This window comes from Indicator indicator, chromosome 1, assembly GCF_027791375.1.
Source record: "Indicator indicator isolate 239-I01 chromosome 1, UM_Iind_1.1, whole genome shotgun sequence".
In the NCBI taxonomy this organism is placed as follows: Eukaryota; Metazoa; Chordata; class Aves; order Piciformes; family Indicatoridae; genus Indicator; species Indicator indicator.
In genome coordinates, this window is record NC_072010.1 from 117,614,810 (window position 1) to 117,633,764 (window position 18,955).

General features: G+C 41.1%; 1 protein-coding gene across 1 annotated transcript in view; it reads right to left on the reverse strand.

Annotated features, from left to right (window-relative positions):
* The window catches only part of WDR4 (WD repeat domain 4), a 22,744-nt gene continuing 3,789 nt past the window's right edge, over positions 1-18,955 (reverse strand). Inside the window, exons 4-11 of the mRNA XM_054394974.1 lie at positions 18,718-18,874; positions 18,033-18,145; positions 14,408-14,468; positions 13,006-13,104; positions 6,709-6,773; positions 4,843-5,026; positions 3,921-3,990; positions 1-778 (exon numbers count right to left, since the gene is read on the reverse strand). Of these exons, the coding sequence (XP_054250949.1) occupies positions 600-778; positions 3,921-3,990; positions 4,843-5,026; positions 6,709-6,773; positions 13,006-13,104; positions 14,408-14,468; positions 18,033-18,145; positions 18,718-18,874 (928 nt within the window). The 3' untranslated portion in view covers positions 1-599. The remainder of the gene's footprint in view (positions 779-3,920; positions 3,991-4,842; positions 5,027-6,708; positions 6,774-13,005; positions 13,105-14,407; positions 14,469-18,032; positions 18,146-18,717; positions 18,875-18,955) is intronic.

Genomic DNA, 18,955 nt, shown 5'->3' on the forward strand with positions numbered 1-18,955 from the left:
CTTTTATTTTCCAGCATATAAAATCTATTTTTGCTCTTCTTGCTATAGAAATATGACACAATTACCAAGCAATGGATTAGAAGATAGGCAGAATCCATACCATATAAACTGAAGGTAAAGGGTAAAACCAGAGATGGTGAAGTCTCAGCTAAAATCTTTCATATACAGCAAGAATTTTGCAATATTCCCTTTCCCAGGTAGGCCAAGTTACTTACATTAACTAACAGATCTTTTAAAAAGTTTTTTTAAAAAACCCAAACAAAAAAAAGAAACAAACAAAATTACATCAATTTTAATCCATGCACTTCCACCTGAAGATGAAAGCCTGAACACAGTAGGCAAAAAGAAAATCCTGTTTCAAGGAAAAGACCACCTCCAATATTCATATCTCATGCTTTTAGAGATTCCTAGGATAGAACTGCTAACACTTGGAAGCTTAGGCATATTGTAATATATGTTTTTTGTATCAGGCTACCTGAAAACTTGGATCTGAATACAAGCTTAATCAGGTCTTCCATAATTCAGTTTACTTTTAAAAAACAGCCCATGGTCAGATTGGTTCCGTTCAGCAAGGTAAAAGCTGCAAACTAACGACAGGGTCATAGTGATGATGATTCTTCAGTTTTCAACTTTTTGGTTTGACCATTGGAACCATGCAAATCCTGCTTTTTCTTTTTCTGCTGCTGTAATCGTTCCTCTTTCTTCTGCAGGTAGGCAGCCATGTTATCAAATGAAGCCTTGTAGAGGCTGCTGTAGTGGCTCTCTGCACCAACAAAACCTGCAGTTGGGCAAAGCAAGAACACAAGTGTTACTTCTCTTAGCTGCCTCAACAATTACTTCCCATACCCTAATTTTAGATAGTGGCATTTCAAGGCATTTACTGTGGTCCTATCCACTTCATCAAATATCAGCATTTACATTGTATAAGCTTGATCTATGTTGGTTAAATCTCTGTCCTGCAGTCACACAGCCAAGCACAGCCTCCACTTTTGGGCTAAAAAATTTCTGCAGAGGCAAGCACCTGACATTCAGGCAAAGAGGGCACGCAGCTCTCATTACATGTTGGACTTCTGTTTTAAAATGACTGCTGTTGCCATTTACTGTTAAGACATGCAGCTGGAGCTGTTTCCCCAAGACTTAAGCACTGAAAAGGGTGTATGTTACCCAACCGTGCTTAGCTGTCTTGTCTCCTAGAGCATTACCTCAAAAGGTGAAAGAAGTAGACTTCAAACAGTCATGTTCTACAGCACATACACATTTCCACCTATTCACTCTGACAGTGCTGTTACACCTTTTGTAAATTCACTGTAATGTTTACCACACCATCTCCAAGACTGTAAGTTTAGAAGACAAGCTTAACAAGGAACTATAAAAAAACAAACAAACAAAGCAAGCAACCAAACCAAACAATCAGATTGTTTCTGTAGAGAATTACAGAATGAGACTAGTTGGCAAGGTCCAAATTTCTTAAAAGTGTTAGAATGGTACCTGAAAAAGCCAGTTACCTTAATTCTCTTTGTGCTCCTACCTTTTCCAAAAATTCTTGATCTTAAAGTGCAAATGCAAGGAAATCCAGTACTTGCTAGGATTTGGTCCTGAAGCTAGTGTGCTGCTCCACAGTAACATACATAGAGAATCCCCTTGTTTCTTGGTACACCAACAAAACAGCTTTCCCTCACTGATACTAATCAAAATGCATGCCTTTACTTTTGAGGGTCTTGCACTCACACAGTAACCAATTCATTGGCCTTTGGCCCTGGGAGAAATGGCATGCTGTCAGTCTGAACATCCATGCTGCTCTCTACTTGATCAGTCTCCACTGAATTCACAGAATTGCTTTGGTTGGAAAAGACTCTTAAGAGCAGCGAGTCCAAACATCAACCTACACAGACAGAGTCTGCAAGTGTTCCTATGACAGCAGACTGAGAGACCTCACTCTGCTGCTCATGCTGCAGGATGACAACCTGCAAGGGAATGGTGAACAGAGAGACAGGAGCAACAGCATCTCAAAGAGCTACAGTCAGTAATAAGAAACAGGTAAGGATCACTACTGGAGTCTTTACACAGTCATGCCTCACAGAATCACAGAAAGTTAGGAGCTGAAAGGGACCTCAAAAGAATATCTAGTCCACCCCCCCTGCCAGAGCTGGATTACCTTGCCTAGAGTGGGTCACAATTGTCTATGGATGGGTTATCCACTTTGTTCCTTAACTATGATACAGGCAGAGAAACATTTGAGCTGCTTTCATCTGATCTAACCTGGGTCATGAATCAGGAGATTGTTTCTGTATGGTACTGCAGACAGTGTATTTACTAGTTTAGGTAAGTACTAGTTCCCAGAGCAGCATCCCTAACCTATTTCACCTCAGCAAGATCTTGCAGTTTAATTTGACAGTATTTTGTGTTACCCATACTTTTCATTATCCCATTTCATTGTTTTCCCAGATAATAGAGAATTAACTGTACTGAATTAACTGTAGAGAATTAACTGCACTGAATCTTGCTCTGCCTTTTTCTGAGCGCAGTTAGAACATCAAACTGTTCAATGTGTACTTCAGAACTGACCTGTGCGTCTTAGATCCTACATCAATCAGGTGAAACAAGTTCATAAAAGGATGATATGCAGGGATTAAGACTGGGTTCAAACAAAGCAATCATCATGTTTTTTAAAAGAAGTAAGTACCTTTTCAAGCACTAATTATGCACTGGAATACATGCTTATCAAGTGAGCCTCCCATTACTAATTAACCGACCCTGTCATCTGAGTAGTCCTCCTTTCCCAGCAGACATGGCCAGCTATTGTGTACCACAGTCATTTGCTGTGCTGGCTAATTATGCTCAGTCTCTCTTCCTCTGCCTGCTCTTTTTACTCCTCTGTTGCTCATTTTCACTCAGACCTCATACTTCTAATTATCTGCCTGGCTGTAACTATCAAGTCTGCAACATCTACATCCAAACACTCTTCCCCCTTCTAAAGGAATATCTGACTTTCTCTAGATTTGAAAGACTGTACTGACTTACTGACAACTTAGTGACAGCCTAAACCATACTAGATAATAAGGAAACTTTACATTAGACTGCACATTCCTGTAATTCTTTCATCTAATGTGGTATGACCACTAAGAACAGACCAAGAGGTAGATCAGTGGGGACTCCCAACACTTTTAAAGCAAGATGGTTCCCAGTCCCCTAGCAATGCATAGGAGAGAGATTTCAATTAATGAACTCTGAATACATAATCAAACATTCACTGGCACATGCCACAATCCTTCTCTACCTGGCAGCCATCATTGCTGTTATTTAAACTTTTAAATAAGGTGGGTTTTAAACAGAGAAGATCCTGCAAACATAGGTGCTCCTGGAGTAGTAAACCACATATTTTTCTGCCAGACACTGGAAACAGGGCAGAAATCAAAACCAAAATGAACCAGCCCAGCTGACATCGAAGAATTTAATCCCTGATGATACCATCCAGGGTCACACCCTCCAGCCACAGCAAGCTCCACACAATCTGCCCTGAGAAGGCAGACCAGAATGACCCATATTTACAGTGAAGCTGCTCCTCCCATGACTATTGTGTTCTTAGGATCTCCTCTGTACTTCAGATAAAGTGTCACGCCCAGGTGAAAAGACAGGATGACAAACAACAGTCTTCAGTATCAGAGCAGTAAGACAAGACTCCAGCAGCTCTGTCACAGGGTGTTTAGACACATCTTTGTGATAAGGAGTCTATGTAAAAGTTATAAAGCTATAATTCAGGCATAAATTACATTATTTTGTGGTAACAGTAACCTGAAAACTGAAAGACTGAATGACTTCAACAGCCAGATGAACTGACCTGAAATCCAATTTTGCTCCTAGACATTGTACTTGAGCTGAAAAAAAATGCATTTCCTGGGCCTTTAGGCCAATTTTCTCACCTTGAAAAACTGTCCAGTTGTCTTGAAGATATTTTGACATCTTCTGTAATCCTTTGTCATCAAATACAGGCTGGGAAAAGAAGGAACACTGCATGTTAATTTGAAAATAATAAACAACCTCATGTTTCACAGCACACTGAAAAATGCTACAGCTATCAGGTGAGATGAAATGAGAATGTAAAGTTCTCCATGACGTCTTTTAGGCTCCTTTTTTTTCCAGGACTCCTATAGAAATCTGGCCTGAGATCACATGTTCTGCTGGGGAAACTTAGTGGTCTGACAAAAAGAAAATGGATCCCCACTCTACTAATCTGTGAGGAAAAGGAATACCACAAGGAACACAGAAGGGTCAAAGAAGTTCAATTTAAACTTCACAATTATACCATAATTACATGGATAACAAGTGAATTTCCAGTTGCTTAATAGGCTATTACAAAGCACTTGATAACACATCCCTCAAATTTGACTCCCTGGTCTCAATGAAAAAAAAAACTCCTAATGCTTCCAGAATGCCTGGTTCCCTCAAAGGACCCCTCACAGGCAGGCACAGTGTGGAAAGCACTCCTAACCAAATCACAAAAGAGATCTTGTTGTTTTGTTTAGTTTTTTTTTTAATAACCAAGCACAGCACAGAGAAAGCACAGCCAATGGTTAAAAGTACAAGAGCTGGCAATCATTCTGCTTGATCCTGCTTTGCTAGATGGTAGCTTTACCAGAGAACAGGCGTTCAGAACAAGCTCTCAGGAGCTTTGCATTATACACAGGGTAGAGAAGTAGAATGAGATGTGTATCTATAACTTTTACTCAGTCTCAAGACAAAGAGAAGTGTAACAGCTTTCATGGAACATATTTTGCTCCACTTTTGTTACAACCTCAAGACAACACAAAACACTGGGGATGTGAGTGTAACAAAAGTATTTACCTTCCACTCTCCATCACATGGTCTATACAATTGAAGAGGAGCCTCACTGTCTTCTTCCAAAATCCATAGATTTCCTGTTTCCTCAAATGCAATGTCCCAAATTTTCTGTTTCAAAGAGATTTGCTGTCTGTGAACTAGCTGCCGGGCAATAGCATCAAGATGAAAGATGTAGACTGTGGAAATACTTTTGAGAGGAAAAACTTAATTACCATTATTGCCAAATCCACCTACAGCCATCACTTGTACAGCAAATTACTAATACCCACTCTATTTCAAACAGAGCCAAAGCAAAGTCCTTAAGAATTGAAAAAAATACCCTAGCACTTAAAGTGCAGTTTGCTTACATCATCTGAGGCAGAAGCTGTAAACACCTAACATGCCAAATGGCTTTTCAAGTGTTCTATGAAAGAAAAAGCAGTTGAAGCTGCCTTTTCTTTAAAAGAAAAGTAGTATATGGAATTTCAAAGCATTTATATCAGGAGTGTTGCATCACAGCACACTGGTCTACAGGGCTTCACTGAAGAAATACGTAGTGGAGCACCAGTCCGAATAAAACAGGAAAAGAATTATATGCCAGGGAGGGGAGAAGAAAATCAGAGGGATAGGAAAACTTGACATGGCTGAAGAACAGGACACAGGCACAGAACTGATCTCCATCTCTCCCATCAGCACTCTCTAACAGCCACAACCTCTAATGTGCAGAGCTTCCTAAACTCCAAGACAGGTCCCCAGTGTGCCAGGTAGGTCACATCAACTCCCTGCTGAGTCACCTACCAGGTCCATGTGACAGCACTGTTCAAAAACTCTGGGCTGTGGAGCTTGCAATAAAAGCCTGATTCAGAGCATGCCACAGGCCCTGGGCTAAGTGACAAGGGCAAAGCACTTGGCTGACATAACTTCCCCTTTCAGGGCCAGTTTGGATGTCCACAAAGGATGTCCGTGACAGCAAGCAGCTAAGGCTCCTTGCTCTGGAGAAGACTGAGTTCACTGAGCAGGGACAGATTAAGATTTCACAGTACAGGCAGCTCTGGCAATTTCTCCCTTTCCAGTTGGCAAGCTTTTGTTGAGAAGAACCAGGCTGTTGAATGAGAGGGGGAAAAGGCTTGTCTATCCCTGCAAGGCACTCCCCTGCTGCTCACATCTGAAAGGTTCCTCAGCACTTGGGCCTTTCAGCTCCCAAGCACTCTCTCCTTATGTACATCAAGTGCCTGAAGCCAAAAGTCAACCTAACCTCTTTACAGCTTTAAAGTGAAGCAATGCTGTGGTGTTAAACAGAACAGCTGAATCAATTAACAGGAGCAGAACACATCCACCAAAGTTTGCCTGCTGCATTGCCACAGCAAACAGGACCTAAACCACAGGCACAGTAACTTAGGGAGACATCCAGAGCACTGAGCACAGCTCTCACACATCCTAGCCTTGTGTTTTGGCTTATCAAGGAAAGGCATCACAAAACATGCAAAACTTGATCTAGTGGAGGATGTTCCTGCTCACTGCAGGGGGATTTGACTAGATGACCTTTGGAGGTGTCTTCCAACCCAAACCATTCTATGATTCTATGAACGAAGCTGGGTAACCCTTGCACTCACCTTTGTACAACAGTGTAATAGTAATAATGCTAGTAACAATAACAGTTAGTAACAACTAACAACAATAACAGTAATAATACTAACAGTAATAATCCTCAGCGTCATCCCAACTACAGTAAGGACTTAGAGGCTCCCTGTGAGGTCACAGGCCTGTGACATTCAGGCATTCACAGTACCATGTACTGCAGCCTAGGGAAAAGTTAGGGCAACAAATGGGGAAAGCTGCTTCTGACTTAGCAGGTGTGATGGTTTTAGACATTACTCCACTTATTCTTACCAGACACATAGAATGGCAACATAACCACCTTGACAGCAGTAGGTTATTCTCGACACAGGATACTTCTATTAGGAAAAGAAAAAGAAACATCCTTGTAACTTAAGGCAACCTATGGGCTGAAAATTCATATACCATTTCACATCTTAGCCTTTCAAATTTAGTAGATGTCATAATTTACAGCAAGTTAAGCAACGTCATCAGCAACTGCTGGCAAGTGTATTTTTGTATCAATGTTTGCTGTTCTATGAAGTTTCCCACACACCTTTCTTCACGGACACCCAAATAGAGCAGTTGCAAAAGTTTTAGTGAACTACTCTTAATAGATAAACTAACAGATGAAGGAAAAGTACACTACTGTCAAACATTCTCCCCTGCAATGCTAATGGCATAAATATCAACATCAAGCCTGCTCAGCCAGGATATCACCCCAGCAAATTAGAGATTATAAACACAAGCCATTGGCTGCTGTTAAGAAGATAGTTATGCATAGCTAATGACCTTGCTGTATTGTCTGTTTTCAACCTGCTTCTGGGCGAAGTCACGTAGCTTAATAGAAAACATGTTCTGAAGACTAAGGCAAGACTGCCTGAGGCCATTTTCCTCATTTGAAAAAAAAAAAATCAGTAAAAAAATCCTATACCACATTCCTTATTTAGAAGATAGATAGTTTTATCTGGGAGAGAATCAGAGAAATAGCTTTGTTGTCCGAGCTATACTACTTGAAATATCTAACAAGTGACTTGAGGCCCCTTGAGTGGGAAGTAAGAACTTGCAAAGAGCAGAGGAACTACAAGAAGATGCCCTAGGGTGCTTTTGAAAAAGTATGTGTTATATAATATGAAGGACAAAACTGCAAAAGCAAAAGGCTGGTTCTCAAGTATATTATATTAATAATGGTAACACCATCACTTCTAATGAATAAAACCTTCCTACCAGAGAAGTATTGAGTTACTCCCTTCAGGACAGGGAAAGCACATCTTCTAGACATTTTGCTGCCAGAATTCAGATGCATCTTCACCTTTCACCTCCTTTCTAGCACTCACCTCTTTCTCTAACATGATGCTGGCCAGTGGACAGAACCTCTGGTTCACCAGCTTGAGCTGAGTTTGGCAGTAACAATGGAACTTTACCCTTTGAGCTACCAGCTGATGTATAGGCATTGTCAGGCTGCTTGTTTCAGAATTTTGCAATCAACATAGGAAAGCAAAACAAGCTGCACAGATTCCAGACATTGAAGTCAGCAAGTTTAACACCAGAAGCTAACTATTTTGTTAACAATCCATGATGCAATTACTAAAAGACAAAACATTTGTGGGAAAGGATGTCAATTAATGGCATATATATAGACAAAACCCAGGGTTCAACAGTGCATCTCCAGCATGTGACAGAAAAAATAAAATCCACTGTGTCATACAGTCTCATGGGGGGGAAAAAGTAAGACCAAGGACATGCACACACTTTTCACTCACATACTTGATTACCAGGTTGGACAGAAGAAGACTTTATAAAAAGCATTATCAAAAAAAGATTCTATGTTTCAGAGCTCTTGGGAACAGATGGTACTAATCTCTTGCTACTCTTCAGAAATACTAAGTTATTAGTCCATATTCAGCCCCCCATTTCATATGGACATAAAAATGCTTATGGTTCCAAATAGTGAGTAGGATGAGTAGGCTGAATCAGAAAGGTTCTCTGCAGCTAGTACATCTAAATGTAGTTATTGCAGTTTGGAGCCATTTACACCACAGCTTTAGAGTAGAACTGACAGCTCCTATTGTAAAACACCAGTGGGTTCTTTAGACATCTAATAGAACAGGCCAAGAGATTAAAAAAAACCCAAACCTGTAATATTTATTTCTAATAACAAAGCTCTGCTGTTCTGCCTGTCTCATGACAAACATGCTGGGCAAGTGCAGTGATGGGAAGTGCCCACCTACACAGCTGAGTGCCTTGTCAGAGAGACAAAGGATTCTGTGAACTTGAAGTGTACAGCAGCTCTCCTCCATCCTCACTGGGGGAGGGAGGAGGTGGCTTTTTTCATGTGAACTAAGTGTTATTCACAGCTGGACAGAGACAAGAGAATTTACCTTCTTTGTAAGCTCCTTCCTTTACATGCGTGGGTAAGTCAACAATTAGCAAAGTGAACACAAGCCCCAGAGCAGTGCTTTGTTCTAGGACAAGTGTATGAAATCAGTTAACCTAATGAAGAGCTACAAGAGCAGTCTATGATAAGCAGGTGTTCACTTGATACTCTCTGAACTTAGTCAGCATTTAGATGACACTGTTATCAGCCTGCAAACACCTTAAAATTATTTTTTTATGTCATCTGTGAAGAGAGTTGACCCTATGAAAAATGAATGTACAGAGTAGAGCTGTGCAATTCAAGTTCTGGACTTTAAACAAGCCTCTGCTGTCAGAAGGATCACATGAGATGAAAGCTCCAAAGCAGGGAAAATATTTATATAGCACTATAAATTTAGAGAATCACCCCCATTCTAGTGGGAAAATGAAAGAAGGATTTGCAACCCATCAGCTGAAACCAACGCTACATTGCTCAAAAACACTCCTACATGCCTAAAACACACACACATTCATCATCTGCCAAGCAAAATAAGCCTACATTTATGTGCTCTCAAATAAGCCCACATTTATGTGCCCACATTACTGATGACTCCATTACCATTGTGCTTCAAGTTGTGTTTCAAGCTTCAGTGCATTCACAGCGGCTATCAACAGTCAAAATTAAATTCAACAGTAAAAATTGAACGCAAAGCAAAAGAAGAGAAAAGAAAAAAAAACAACACGTTTCCTCATCTAATCTGTGCAGGCCAAAGTAATTTGTAGACAGCAGGCTAGTTACAATCTATGAACTACTCACTCAAGATATTGTTCCCTTAAATGCAGACTATAAATGTCACACTGGGTTGTGAAGATGATCCTTAATACACCTGGATGCACAGTATGACTAAACACCACCACCAGACATCACCTCTGGCATTTCTAGCTCTATGATTCCAGCAAAAGACAAGCTTCCATTCCCCTTTGAGCCTGCTGGCCATTGAGACAGCAATTGTTCTGGAAGAAGTGCAGATTGCCAGCTGTGTGGTAACACAGCACAACAGTGGCAATGCATCACACTAAGGTTTAAATCTGTCATCTGTCTGTCTGTAATCACTGGGACACTCCCTGATCATTGTTCCAAATACGTATGAACTCTGGAAGTCAACTGAGTCTTCCGCACCCCTCAAGCACTGTGTAAATTTAATGTCATGCAAGACAGATTCCAAAACAGCTGCAAGAGTGAGCAGCAAGCAGAACTTCATAGACTGAAGGAACAGGCCAGCCTGAGGCTTCCAAGATCACCATCACGCATATGGCAGGGGACAGAAGAACTTCAAAGCACTGCAGGAATACAGTTTATTAACTGCTCTGTGTGGTGGTTTGGCCCTGGCTGGGGGGCCAAATACCCACCCAAGCTGCTCTATCACTCCCCTTCTTAGATGGACAGGGAAGAGGAGAAAATGTAACAAAAGCCAGCAATAAGAAAGAAGCAATGTAATAATAACAGTAAGCACAAGCAAAAGGCCATGTGCAGAAGCAAGAGCAAAGAGATGTTATTCTCTGCTTCCCACCATCAGATGGTGGTTGGTCTCCGGAAGCAGGGCTCTACACATAATGGTTTCTCTGAAGGACAGATGCCATTAATGAATATACTTTCACTTAGTTCTTATATCTGAGTTGATGTCTTATGGCATGGAATACCCCTTTGGTCAGTTTGGGTCAGCTGGCCTGGCTGTGACCCCTCACAAGATCTTGCCCACCCCTCAGCATACTCTTGGGGCAGGGAAATGTTGGAAAAGCACAGCCTTGGTGCTTGGCTCAGCAGTAGCCAAAACACTGGTGTGTTACTGACACCCAGCTACAGGACTGCAAAACACAGCACTAGAAAGATGCTGTGAGGAGAATTAACTCCAACTCAGCCAAACCAAACACACTGCGTTGTATTTTTTAACCCGCAGTCTGTGGGGTTTCCCTTTCTGTCATTGCTTACTCACAGTGAGGTAAAGAAGCTAAACAGAGACTCCTCAAACAGTCAGAGGGCACCTCAAATTTCTACTGAGACTTCATCAGCATGAAAAGTATCCTATGGAAGGATCTTTACCAGGTGTGTTAAAAGGCAAGGGAAGTATTACTAAACTACATTCAAACACCTTCAAAAACACTCTATGAGAGCTGGAGATTAATTTGTAAATGAGTCCTTGCTTGCACCAATGAGGTTTTTTTCTTCTAATACTTGTCAGAGGAACATTTATTAGTTTATCCAATGCTATGTTCAGGGTTTATTACACAGTTAAATATAAACTGGTTTGTGAGCAGTGGAGTTACTGTTCAGTGTGAGATCAAGCACCATCGATTTGCATACAAGCTATCTTACTAAATGCTCAGCCACACTAAGCAACAAGTAGCATTTTTAAAGTTATCCATAGGATTCCCCACTTCACAGTTATTTGCTTGCTAGTCCTCAAGAATCCAACAAAGGTAGAAGGCAATTTTAAAATAAAACCATTCTTCCCACCACAAGAAATACTTTGCAGTATTACTGTAGACATAGATTTGATGGCTATCAAACCCTGTTGTTTCAACAAAGCACTCTTCTGAGCTACTTTTGAACACAAACCTAAAAAACACTTTGGCTTTGAAACTCCCCAAGCCACTTACTTCTAGTAGTAATTTTGTAGGATTGCCTCGATCTTAATTCTTCCTTCCTCACTCAAATCCTGTTGCATTCAGACTGTAAGAGGATACCAGCCAGATGGACTTGCAGCCTAATTTGGTGCACTCATTTTTCACTTGTGAAAAAAAAAAGGCAATAGCTACTTCAAAGATTTTAAGCACTAGACTCAAGCTAAAATGGGCCAGAGACTGTGAACGTGTTCAAGAGGTCTCTGGTTCCAGTGTGTTTTAAAGTATACTTTCAAGTTCAGAAGCAGGTTAAATTGACCATACAGACAATCCCTTGAATTCCTGCTAACAGCAACTCTATGCCAAACCCAAACTTTTAGTATCTAAGCTTTGAATGCTGTGATCCAAGTGGCTGCCTTCCTGGGCTTATTCAAAAGCACAAACATGCATGTTATTACTCCCAACACAAAGGTGTCTTCTGCAAAGAAGAAACCTTGAGTTCTTGAGCTTGGTCTCTCCATGGGTTATAGTCCCAGTTCAGTAATTGGGAATCCCATTAATAGTATCAGGCCAGACCTACACAGACAGCAAAGAATCTTCTGAGTGATCCCCAGCAATAGCTCCAACTGCTGTGAGAGGCCAAGCACAACACACTTCCACTAACCAAAATCACAACAAAACACAAGGCAGTGGGTTTTCCTCACGAGCCATGCATGGCTACAGCTCGCCTGGTAACCTAACAACTGGGCAACTGCTGTGGTCTTCAGAGAGGAAGTGTTTTCAGAAATTCACATGAAAATACACCCAGCAGGACGGATGTTAAGATGAACAACTCTTAAATGACCCAACAGATTACCAGCTGGCTTAATAGGATGCACACAGCAGGGACAAGAACGAGTGCTGTTTTGCTGCCTATAGGTCATGTGCCAATTCATGTGACAAGAAAGAACAAAACCAGAGATCAAGTACTACAGGAATCACTGCTCACATCAGATTAGCATCCCAAATCACAGTAGCAGTGCTCATGTACAAGCTGTATGCTAAGGAGAGCTCCTAGAGTATTTTCACCTAGGTCTCATACTGCCCAGGTTCAGAACAACCCAAAGGAACAATCCCAATGTTTTGATTCTACAAGGCAGTACTATTGCAGGTGACTAGTTACAAACAGTATAAAAGCTTCTTTCTGCCCAGATAAATTGCAATTTTAACATTTTAAATTCTAAGTATTTTTACAAATGGGTGAATTTTTCAATCTTTCAGTCTTTCAGGTGTTACAAGATAATTTCTGGCTAAGAGACTAAAGCACCTGTGGGTTTGGAAACATTTTCAAGTGAAAGCATTGTCTAGAGTGCAGAACTTACACTGGGAAGAATTACAAATAGCTTCTTTTGGTTACTGCTTGGCACTGTTTAGAAATGTACACATGGCACAGGAATGGATTTCAGGGACTTTCTTCCTTTCTTGAAATCCCAGGCTACTGTAACAGTTTCTAAGTCTCACATGACTTCCAAACCCACTGACAGAAGGGAGGCAATCCTAAGAAAGTGGAACAAACACATTTTGCAGTCCTAAGGATCAGGAGGCTAGCAAAAGCACTAACACACACAGGCGTACCTGGTCAGTTTTGGTTGTCTCAGGCTCACAGATGCTACTTAGATGACAGCAGTACACTTCTTCCCCGCTTTTGTACTCCCAAAGTCTCAGAGTCGAATCCTGAACAGATGGAAGCAGACACAAGCCTATTACTAACAGCACCTCAGGCAAAGAGAGGCTACCATGGCCTTCAGCTAAACCCTATTTCCCTGAAGAGCTTCCCTCAGAAGGTGCTAAATACTCACTTAGTTAAGACCTCAAATTGCAGATAAATCGTTTTAATTAACATAATTTCCCCCTTCCATTCTAAATTATTCAATCATGCTAACTGTAATTCTTCTTTTGAAGTGGAAATTGGATAGCCAGAGAAGCACATCTCAAGTCTGCCTCAAAGAGCAGAGTAACACAAATGCTAAGCATTTTAATATCCGTTCTTTCAGATTGCCCTCCTCTGTCCCTGTTTTTGTTATCACTCAAATTCTCATTTTATTTAGTAACCTCCCAGAGAGAGACTAAACACCTCTCCGGAAAAAGAGTCATCAGAGAGTATTTACTAAGAACAAAACACAGCTGCACACAGTGCTAATGGTAGAGTTGCTTAAAAAATTAGAGGCAAGAGCCTTAGGGAAGCAAGAGCAGCAGCTGAAATCAAATGCTAACAATTACTACAATCTTCAGAGAAAATATTGTTTGTTTCCTCTGCAGCTTTGGTAGTCTGGGAAACAAAGAATATTGTTTTTCTTCTTTTAGGACAATTCCATCTACCCACACTCTATATGTCTGTTATAACAACAGGATGTCATCAATTTAAGAAAAGAGCTGGGGGAGGGAAAGGAGGGAACACTCACTTCTTGAGTCCTCATCCAAGTATTGTGTAGCACTGCACTGCAATCTCTACACAACATGCACTGGACTTACTATGAGGACATACAAACAACGAAATAATTCAGAACAAGTCTTGCAGGGGAAAGCAAGTGGGATATAGATGGAACAATTTTCCCACCTTAAAAGCTCTAGAAAACCTCTGTGATTCTAATGCCATTCATTCTCAAGATGCTCATTATCATAGCAGGCTGGAATAATACCTATTTACTTCAAGGTTGTTTAATAGTCTAAATTTGTCTGTGCTCCAAAGCAAAAGTGATGATGAAGAAATAATGAGGACTTTGTGATTTCCCCATCCTAAAGATCTTAATAAGCTAGCAATGCTGTAAGCACAGCAAGGGGCTCTTACATGATCTGGTAACAGAATGGCTGAAAACTGAACGAAAAGCTGAGAAAGGGAGGTAAGGACAAAAGAGTTGTAAACTGTGAGAGTTTCTTCTGAGTTTTCCAAGGAATTTGGGGCAACCACAAGCAAACAATAGTTTTAAAGTCTAAATTAAAAAAAAAAATACTTTTTGGAAGAAATTGCAATACGTACCCCAGAAGCTGACAACAGCAGGTCAGGATAGTTGGGTATTACAAGTATTTTGCTTACAAACCTAAAGAGAAAGTCATCAAAAGTTGAATTCTCTCTTTAAACACATAATAATAGAAAACAATAATTCTAAAGAGAACTTACAATAAACAATCAGATTCTCCACATCAAACTAATTAGAAAGAAGAAAAAAAATGTCTCCAGTACTTAATATACCATATATATACTATACAAACTACTGACTTTCTACTTAATAGAAAAAAATACTTCCCTATCTGCACTGAAGGGATTTTACTGACTGCCTCCTGACTGAGGACACTACGATTAAGATCAAAAAATGCCAACAGAGACAGACTTACTCATGTAGCATGTTCCCCTTTCTCAATTCACGATGCACATTAAAAACAAGAGTCAACAGGTGCTTTTAAAACACAAGTGATGAGTCAACTTTTCAGAGTACCAGATCTCTCCCATCACAGTTGGAGATCATTCAAAAGCAGTCAGAGAAGAACAGAAAACATCCCGTTGGAAGTGACCTCAAAGGTCATCCAGTTCAACCCTCAACCAGCACTGAAGATTCAACACTAAACCATGTCTCTAAGCTCCAGGTCCACACAGTGCTGGTACACCATCAGGGACAGCAACTCCACTACTATCCTGGGCAGACCATTCCAATGTCCAATAGCCCTTTCTGTGAAGAAATATTTCCTAATATCCAGCCCAAACCTCCCCTGCTGCAGCTTGAAACCATTTCCTCTAGTATTGTCACTTGACACCAAGGAGAAGAGGCTGCCCACTCCTCACTCCAGCTTCCCTTTAGGTAGTTTTAGAGAGCGATGAGGTCTCACCTCAGCCTCCTCTTCTCTAGACTGAACAACCCCAGCTCCCTCAGATGTTCCTTGTAGGCCATGTGCTCCAGGCCCTTCACCAGCCTTGCTGCCCTTCTCTGGACAAGCTCCAGCACCTCAATGTCCTTCTTTCATGAGGGGCTGAGAACTAAACACAGTACTTGAGGTGTGGCCTCACCAGCGCTGAGCACATGGGGGTGATCACCTCCCTGCTCCTGCTGGCCACTGTGTTTCTAATACAAGCCAGGATGTCACTGGTCTTCATAAAATTTTCAAACAAATGTGGCAATTTACCACCAGTATCTACATTAAGCCAGAAGTCTTGGGTTTTTTTCAAAAGCAGACAATATTGCTGTGTCTACTGTGACTTGTTTTAACTCAGAATGAGGATCTGAACTTCTGGAGTTTGTAATTACAGCTCAGCAACTTAAAACCTAAGTAGAACATTACCTGAGTGGAATAACCTTGCTTTTGAAAACAGCCATAATTTTCAGATCATTAAAAAAAGAGAGAGAGATTTGGTCCCTGTAATACAAACTTTCATGACAAAGCAGTAATGGCAGGTGCACCCAGGCATAACAGACCCAGCAAGAATCAACAGTGCACCCCATTGAGAAAAGAAAATCCAGGAGCACAAAACAAGACAACCATAGCTACTTTATGTAGTCCTTTGAATTTTAAAATATATTTAAATCTATTTACACTAAGTGCCCTTCTGCTCTGCAGTCAATAATGAACTCTTTTGTGCCATCACAATAGCTCCCATTTAAATGTGTCATTCTGGCCATGGTATGCTAGTCATTAGGAAGTACAACTGTGTACACAGTAGGTGAAAACACCAGACATGGCCCTCTAAATGTGCTATACAAACTGATCTGATCAAAGACTACTTAGTTCCTTGAACATCAGTAGATTCTTGTATTTATACTATGCCAATTCTACACAGGTTAGACTACATTATATTAAAAACAGACTGATACTTCAAATTAATCAGTGTCCTAAATGTTCCATCAGAACAGCTTGGCAGGCAAGTTTAGACAGCTTGCTACCTGTATCTCAAGCTCCCTAGTCACACCATCTTTGTTTAACTTGTTTCTGATACAGTGAACTGCACCATGTTGCATCACCTTACAGAACAACGTGCCTGGAAGGGTGTTGTTATCCCCAAGTAACTCAGCTGCCAGATAAGCAGAATTACATGCACCCTATGCAGGGTCACGTCTTCTCTTCTGCCTTGTCACTGTGGACTTCAAAATGTAGCAGTGGCCACACACATTAAAAAAACCCACACTTGCAGAACAGTCCTACTCTATTCAAAAACCCTGACAATAAAAAAACTGTAGAGGTGGAAGACCACAGACTTTGAAAGTACCACAACTGATGGACATGCAAGGAAAAGTCTTCTAAAAGACTGTTTGCCATTTGAGTCATCATCATGAAAAAAAGAACTACTGAGAAGTACAGTCCCTCCTGCAGGCTGAAAAAGAAGTCCTCATAAATTGGCTAGAATACAACCCCTATTCCTGTACCATAAGAACTACTGGTCTCCTAGCAAGGCAGAGCACATCTGAATCACATCAGTATAGTAGGTATTCAGTATAGTAGGTATCAGTATTGCTACCTTCCACCCTTCCAATCGTTATAATTAGAGCAACCTTCATTTCAGTATGAAGAAAGGAAAGGACAGGAAGAGAAAGATCATCCTTCCTGGATTTATGTAGAATAAACCCTGCGTTTTACTGGACACAGCAACACATCATCTTTCTACAGGGATTTCCCCTATGATCCACTTTTCACAGAGCCTTCTACTTGCCTAAGCTTTCTTGCCCATAGTAATAGAATCAATCTCAAGAAAAACACCAAGTCCCACTTCCCCGCTACTAGTAACCATTAGTAACCATTCTGCAGCCTCTAGGTCACTGTAGTCTAAAGCACAGACAGAAAGAGTGCTCTGTCATTCTCACTGATATTGTACTACCACAGAACCTCCAAGTCTGAGCTCTGCATTGAGACACCATAAGGTTAGCATCTGTTCAAACCACAATGACTTCCTAAGACCTCCCTTCCTAAGACTAGGGTAGGCTTCATCCTGAACTAACAGACTCCAGTCTCTTGTGGTCAGCATGTTGAGGGACGTGATTCTGATACTCTACTCTGCTCTAGTGAGACCCCACCTGGAGTTCTGCATCCAGCACTGCAGCCGTTAGCACAGAAAAGGCATGGGACTGTAGGAGCAGGTCCAGAGGAGGGCCACAAAATGATCAGAGAGATGGAACACCTCTCCTGTGAGGACAGGCTGAAGAATTTCCAGTTCTGCAGCTTGCAGAAGGCTCCAGGGAAACCCTGTTGTGGCACTTAACACTACAATGGGGCCTATAAGAAAGATAGGGACAAGTCTTTTTAGCAGGGACTGAAGCAACAGGACAAGGGATAATGGATTTAAACTGAAAGAGAGTAGGTTAGACAGACTAGATAAGGAAAAAAAAATTGATTATGAGGGTGGCAAAACACTGGAACAGGTTGTCCAGAGGTGGTCGAAGCCCCATCCCTGCGAACATTCAAGAATGGGGCACTGAGAAACCTCACACAGTTAAAGATGTCATTGCTCAGGGCAGGGCAGGTGGACTAGATGACTTTTAAAGGTCTCTTCCAATCCAAAGCATTCTATGATTCTAACACAGATCTACCTGTTGTTCAATATGATTTCAGGAGACAGCCATTTCATCATTAGTAAGACACAGTAAGGAGCTGCATCCAACTTTTGCACACAATGAACTTACTCTTTGTGTCCCAGGCAGAAGGATACAATATTATGAGGAGCCTTTGCCAAGCTGACTCTGATCTTCTCATCTCTGTCTGCAGTTATGATATACCGGTCATCAGGACTCAGTGCCTGTTGGTAAAGGAAGAATTTTAGTGTCCAGCAGTTCAATGCCTGTTTCAACACAATTCTTCCTAACCAGGAGAAAGAGGTAAGCGGCAAACTGTTTCTCCTGACTCTGAATAGCAGGTGCAAACATTAAGCTGTGCTCTTTCACTGACAATGGAAACACAAACCTTTAGGACAGTAACTTCCTCACTCACTAGGACAAGTGACACTGACTGCCAGGTGCAGTAAAAGCCACAGTACAGCTGCAAGTCACACTGCATCTTAAAAATGAAGAAACTTATCACACTGAAGAGCTTAACTGACGTGACAGACTGGGTGAATTCCCATATATATTCCATCACCTGGTCTTCTGTGGCTTTAACATGAAGATATTTTGAACACTCACACTCCCAGAATGCAGAACCCTTTAATAAGCCTGTTTGCTTACCAAATCCTGCAGACACATATCAGTAAAAAGAAATTCAGACCACATATGAAAAAAGAACTCCCAAATCTGGGACAAGAAAACAACAAAAGATCCAAACACAAGCAGGAATGCAGGTTTGTACACTAACTACACAGAGGCACAAACTTACCACATCCAATAGCAAAGACAAGTGACCCAGCTCAAGTTTTCCATTTGCTTGGGGTTCTATTATTGAGTAAGAATAGACATCACCAGACTTGTCTGCAACCAGAATCTTATCCTCTGCAGCTGTAATAACTAGGGAAGTACATCTCCTGCTCACTGACCTGAAAGAAAAGTGGCACAGTTTGAACAGCTCTGGATGGCAGCTTCAGCATGTCTGAATTCAGATCTAGTTAAGACCAAGA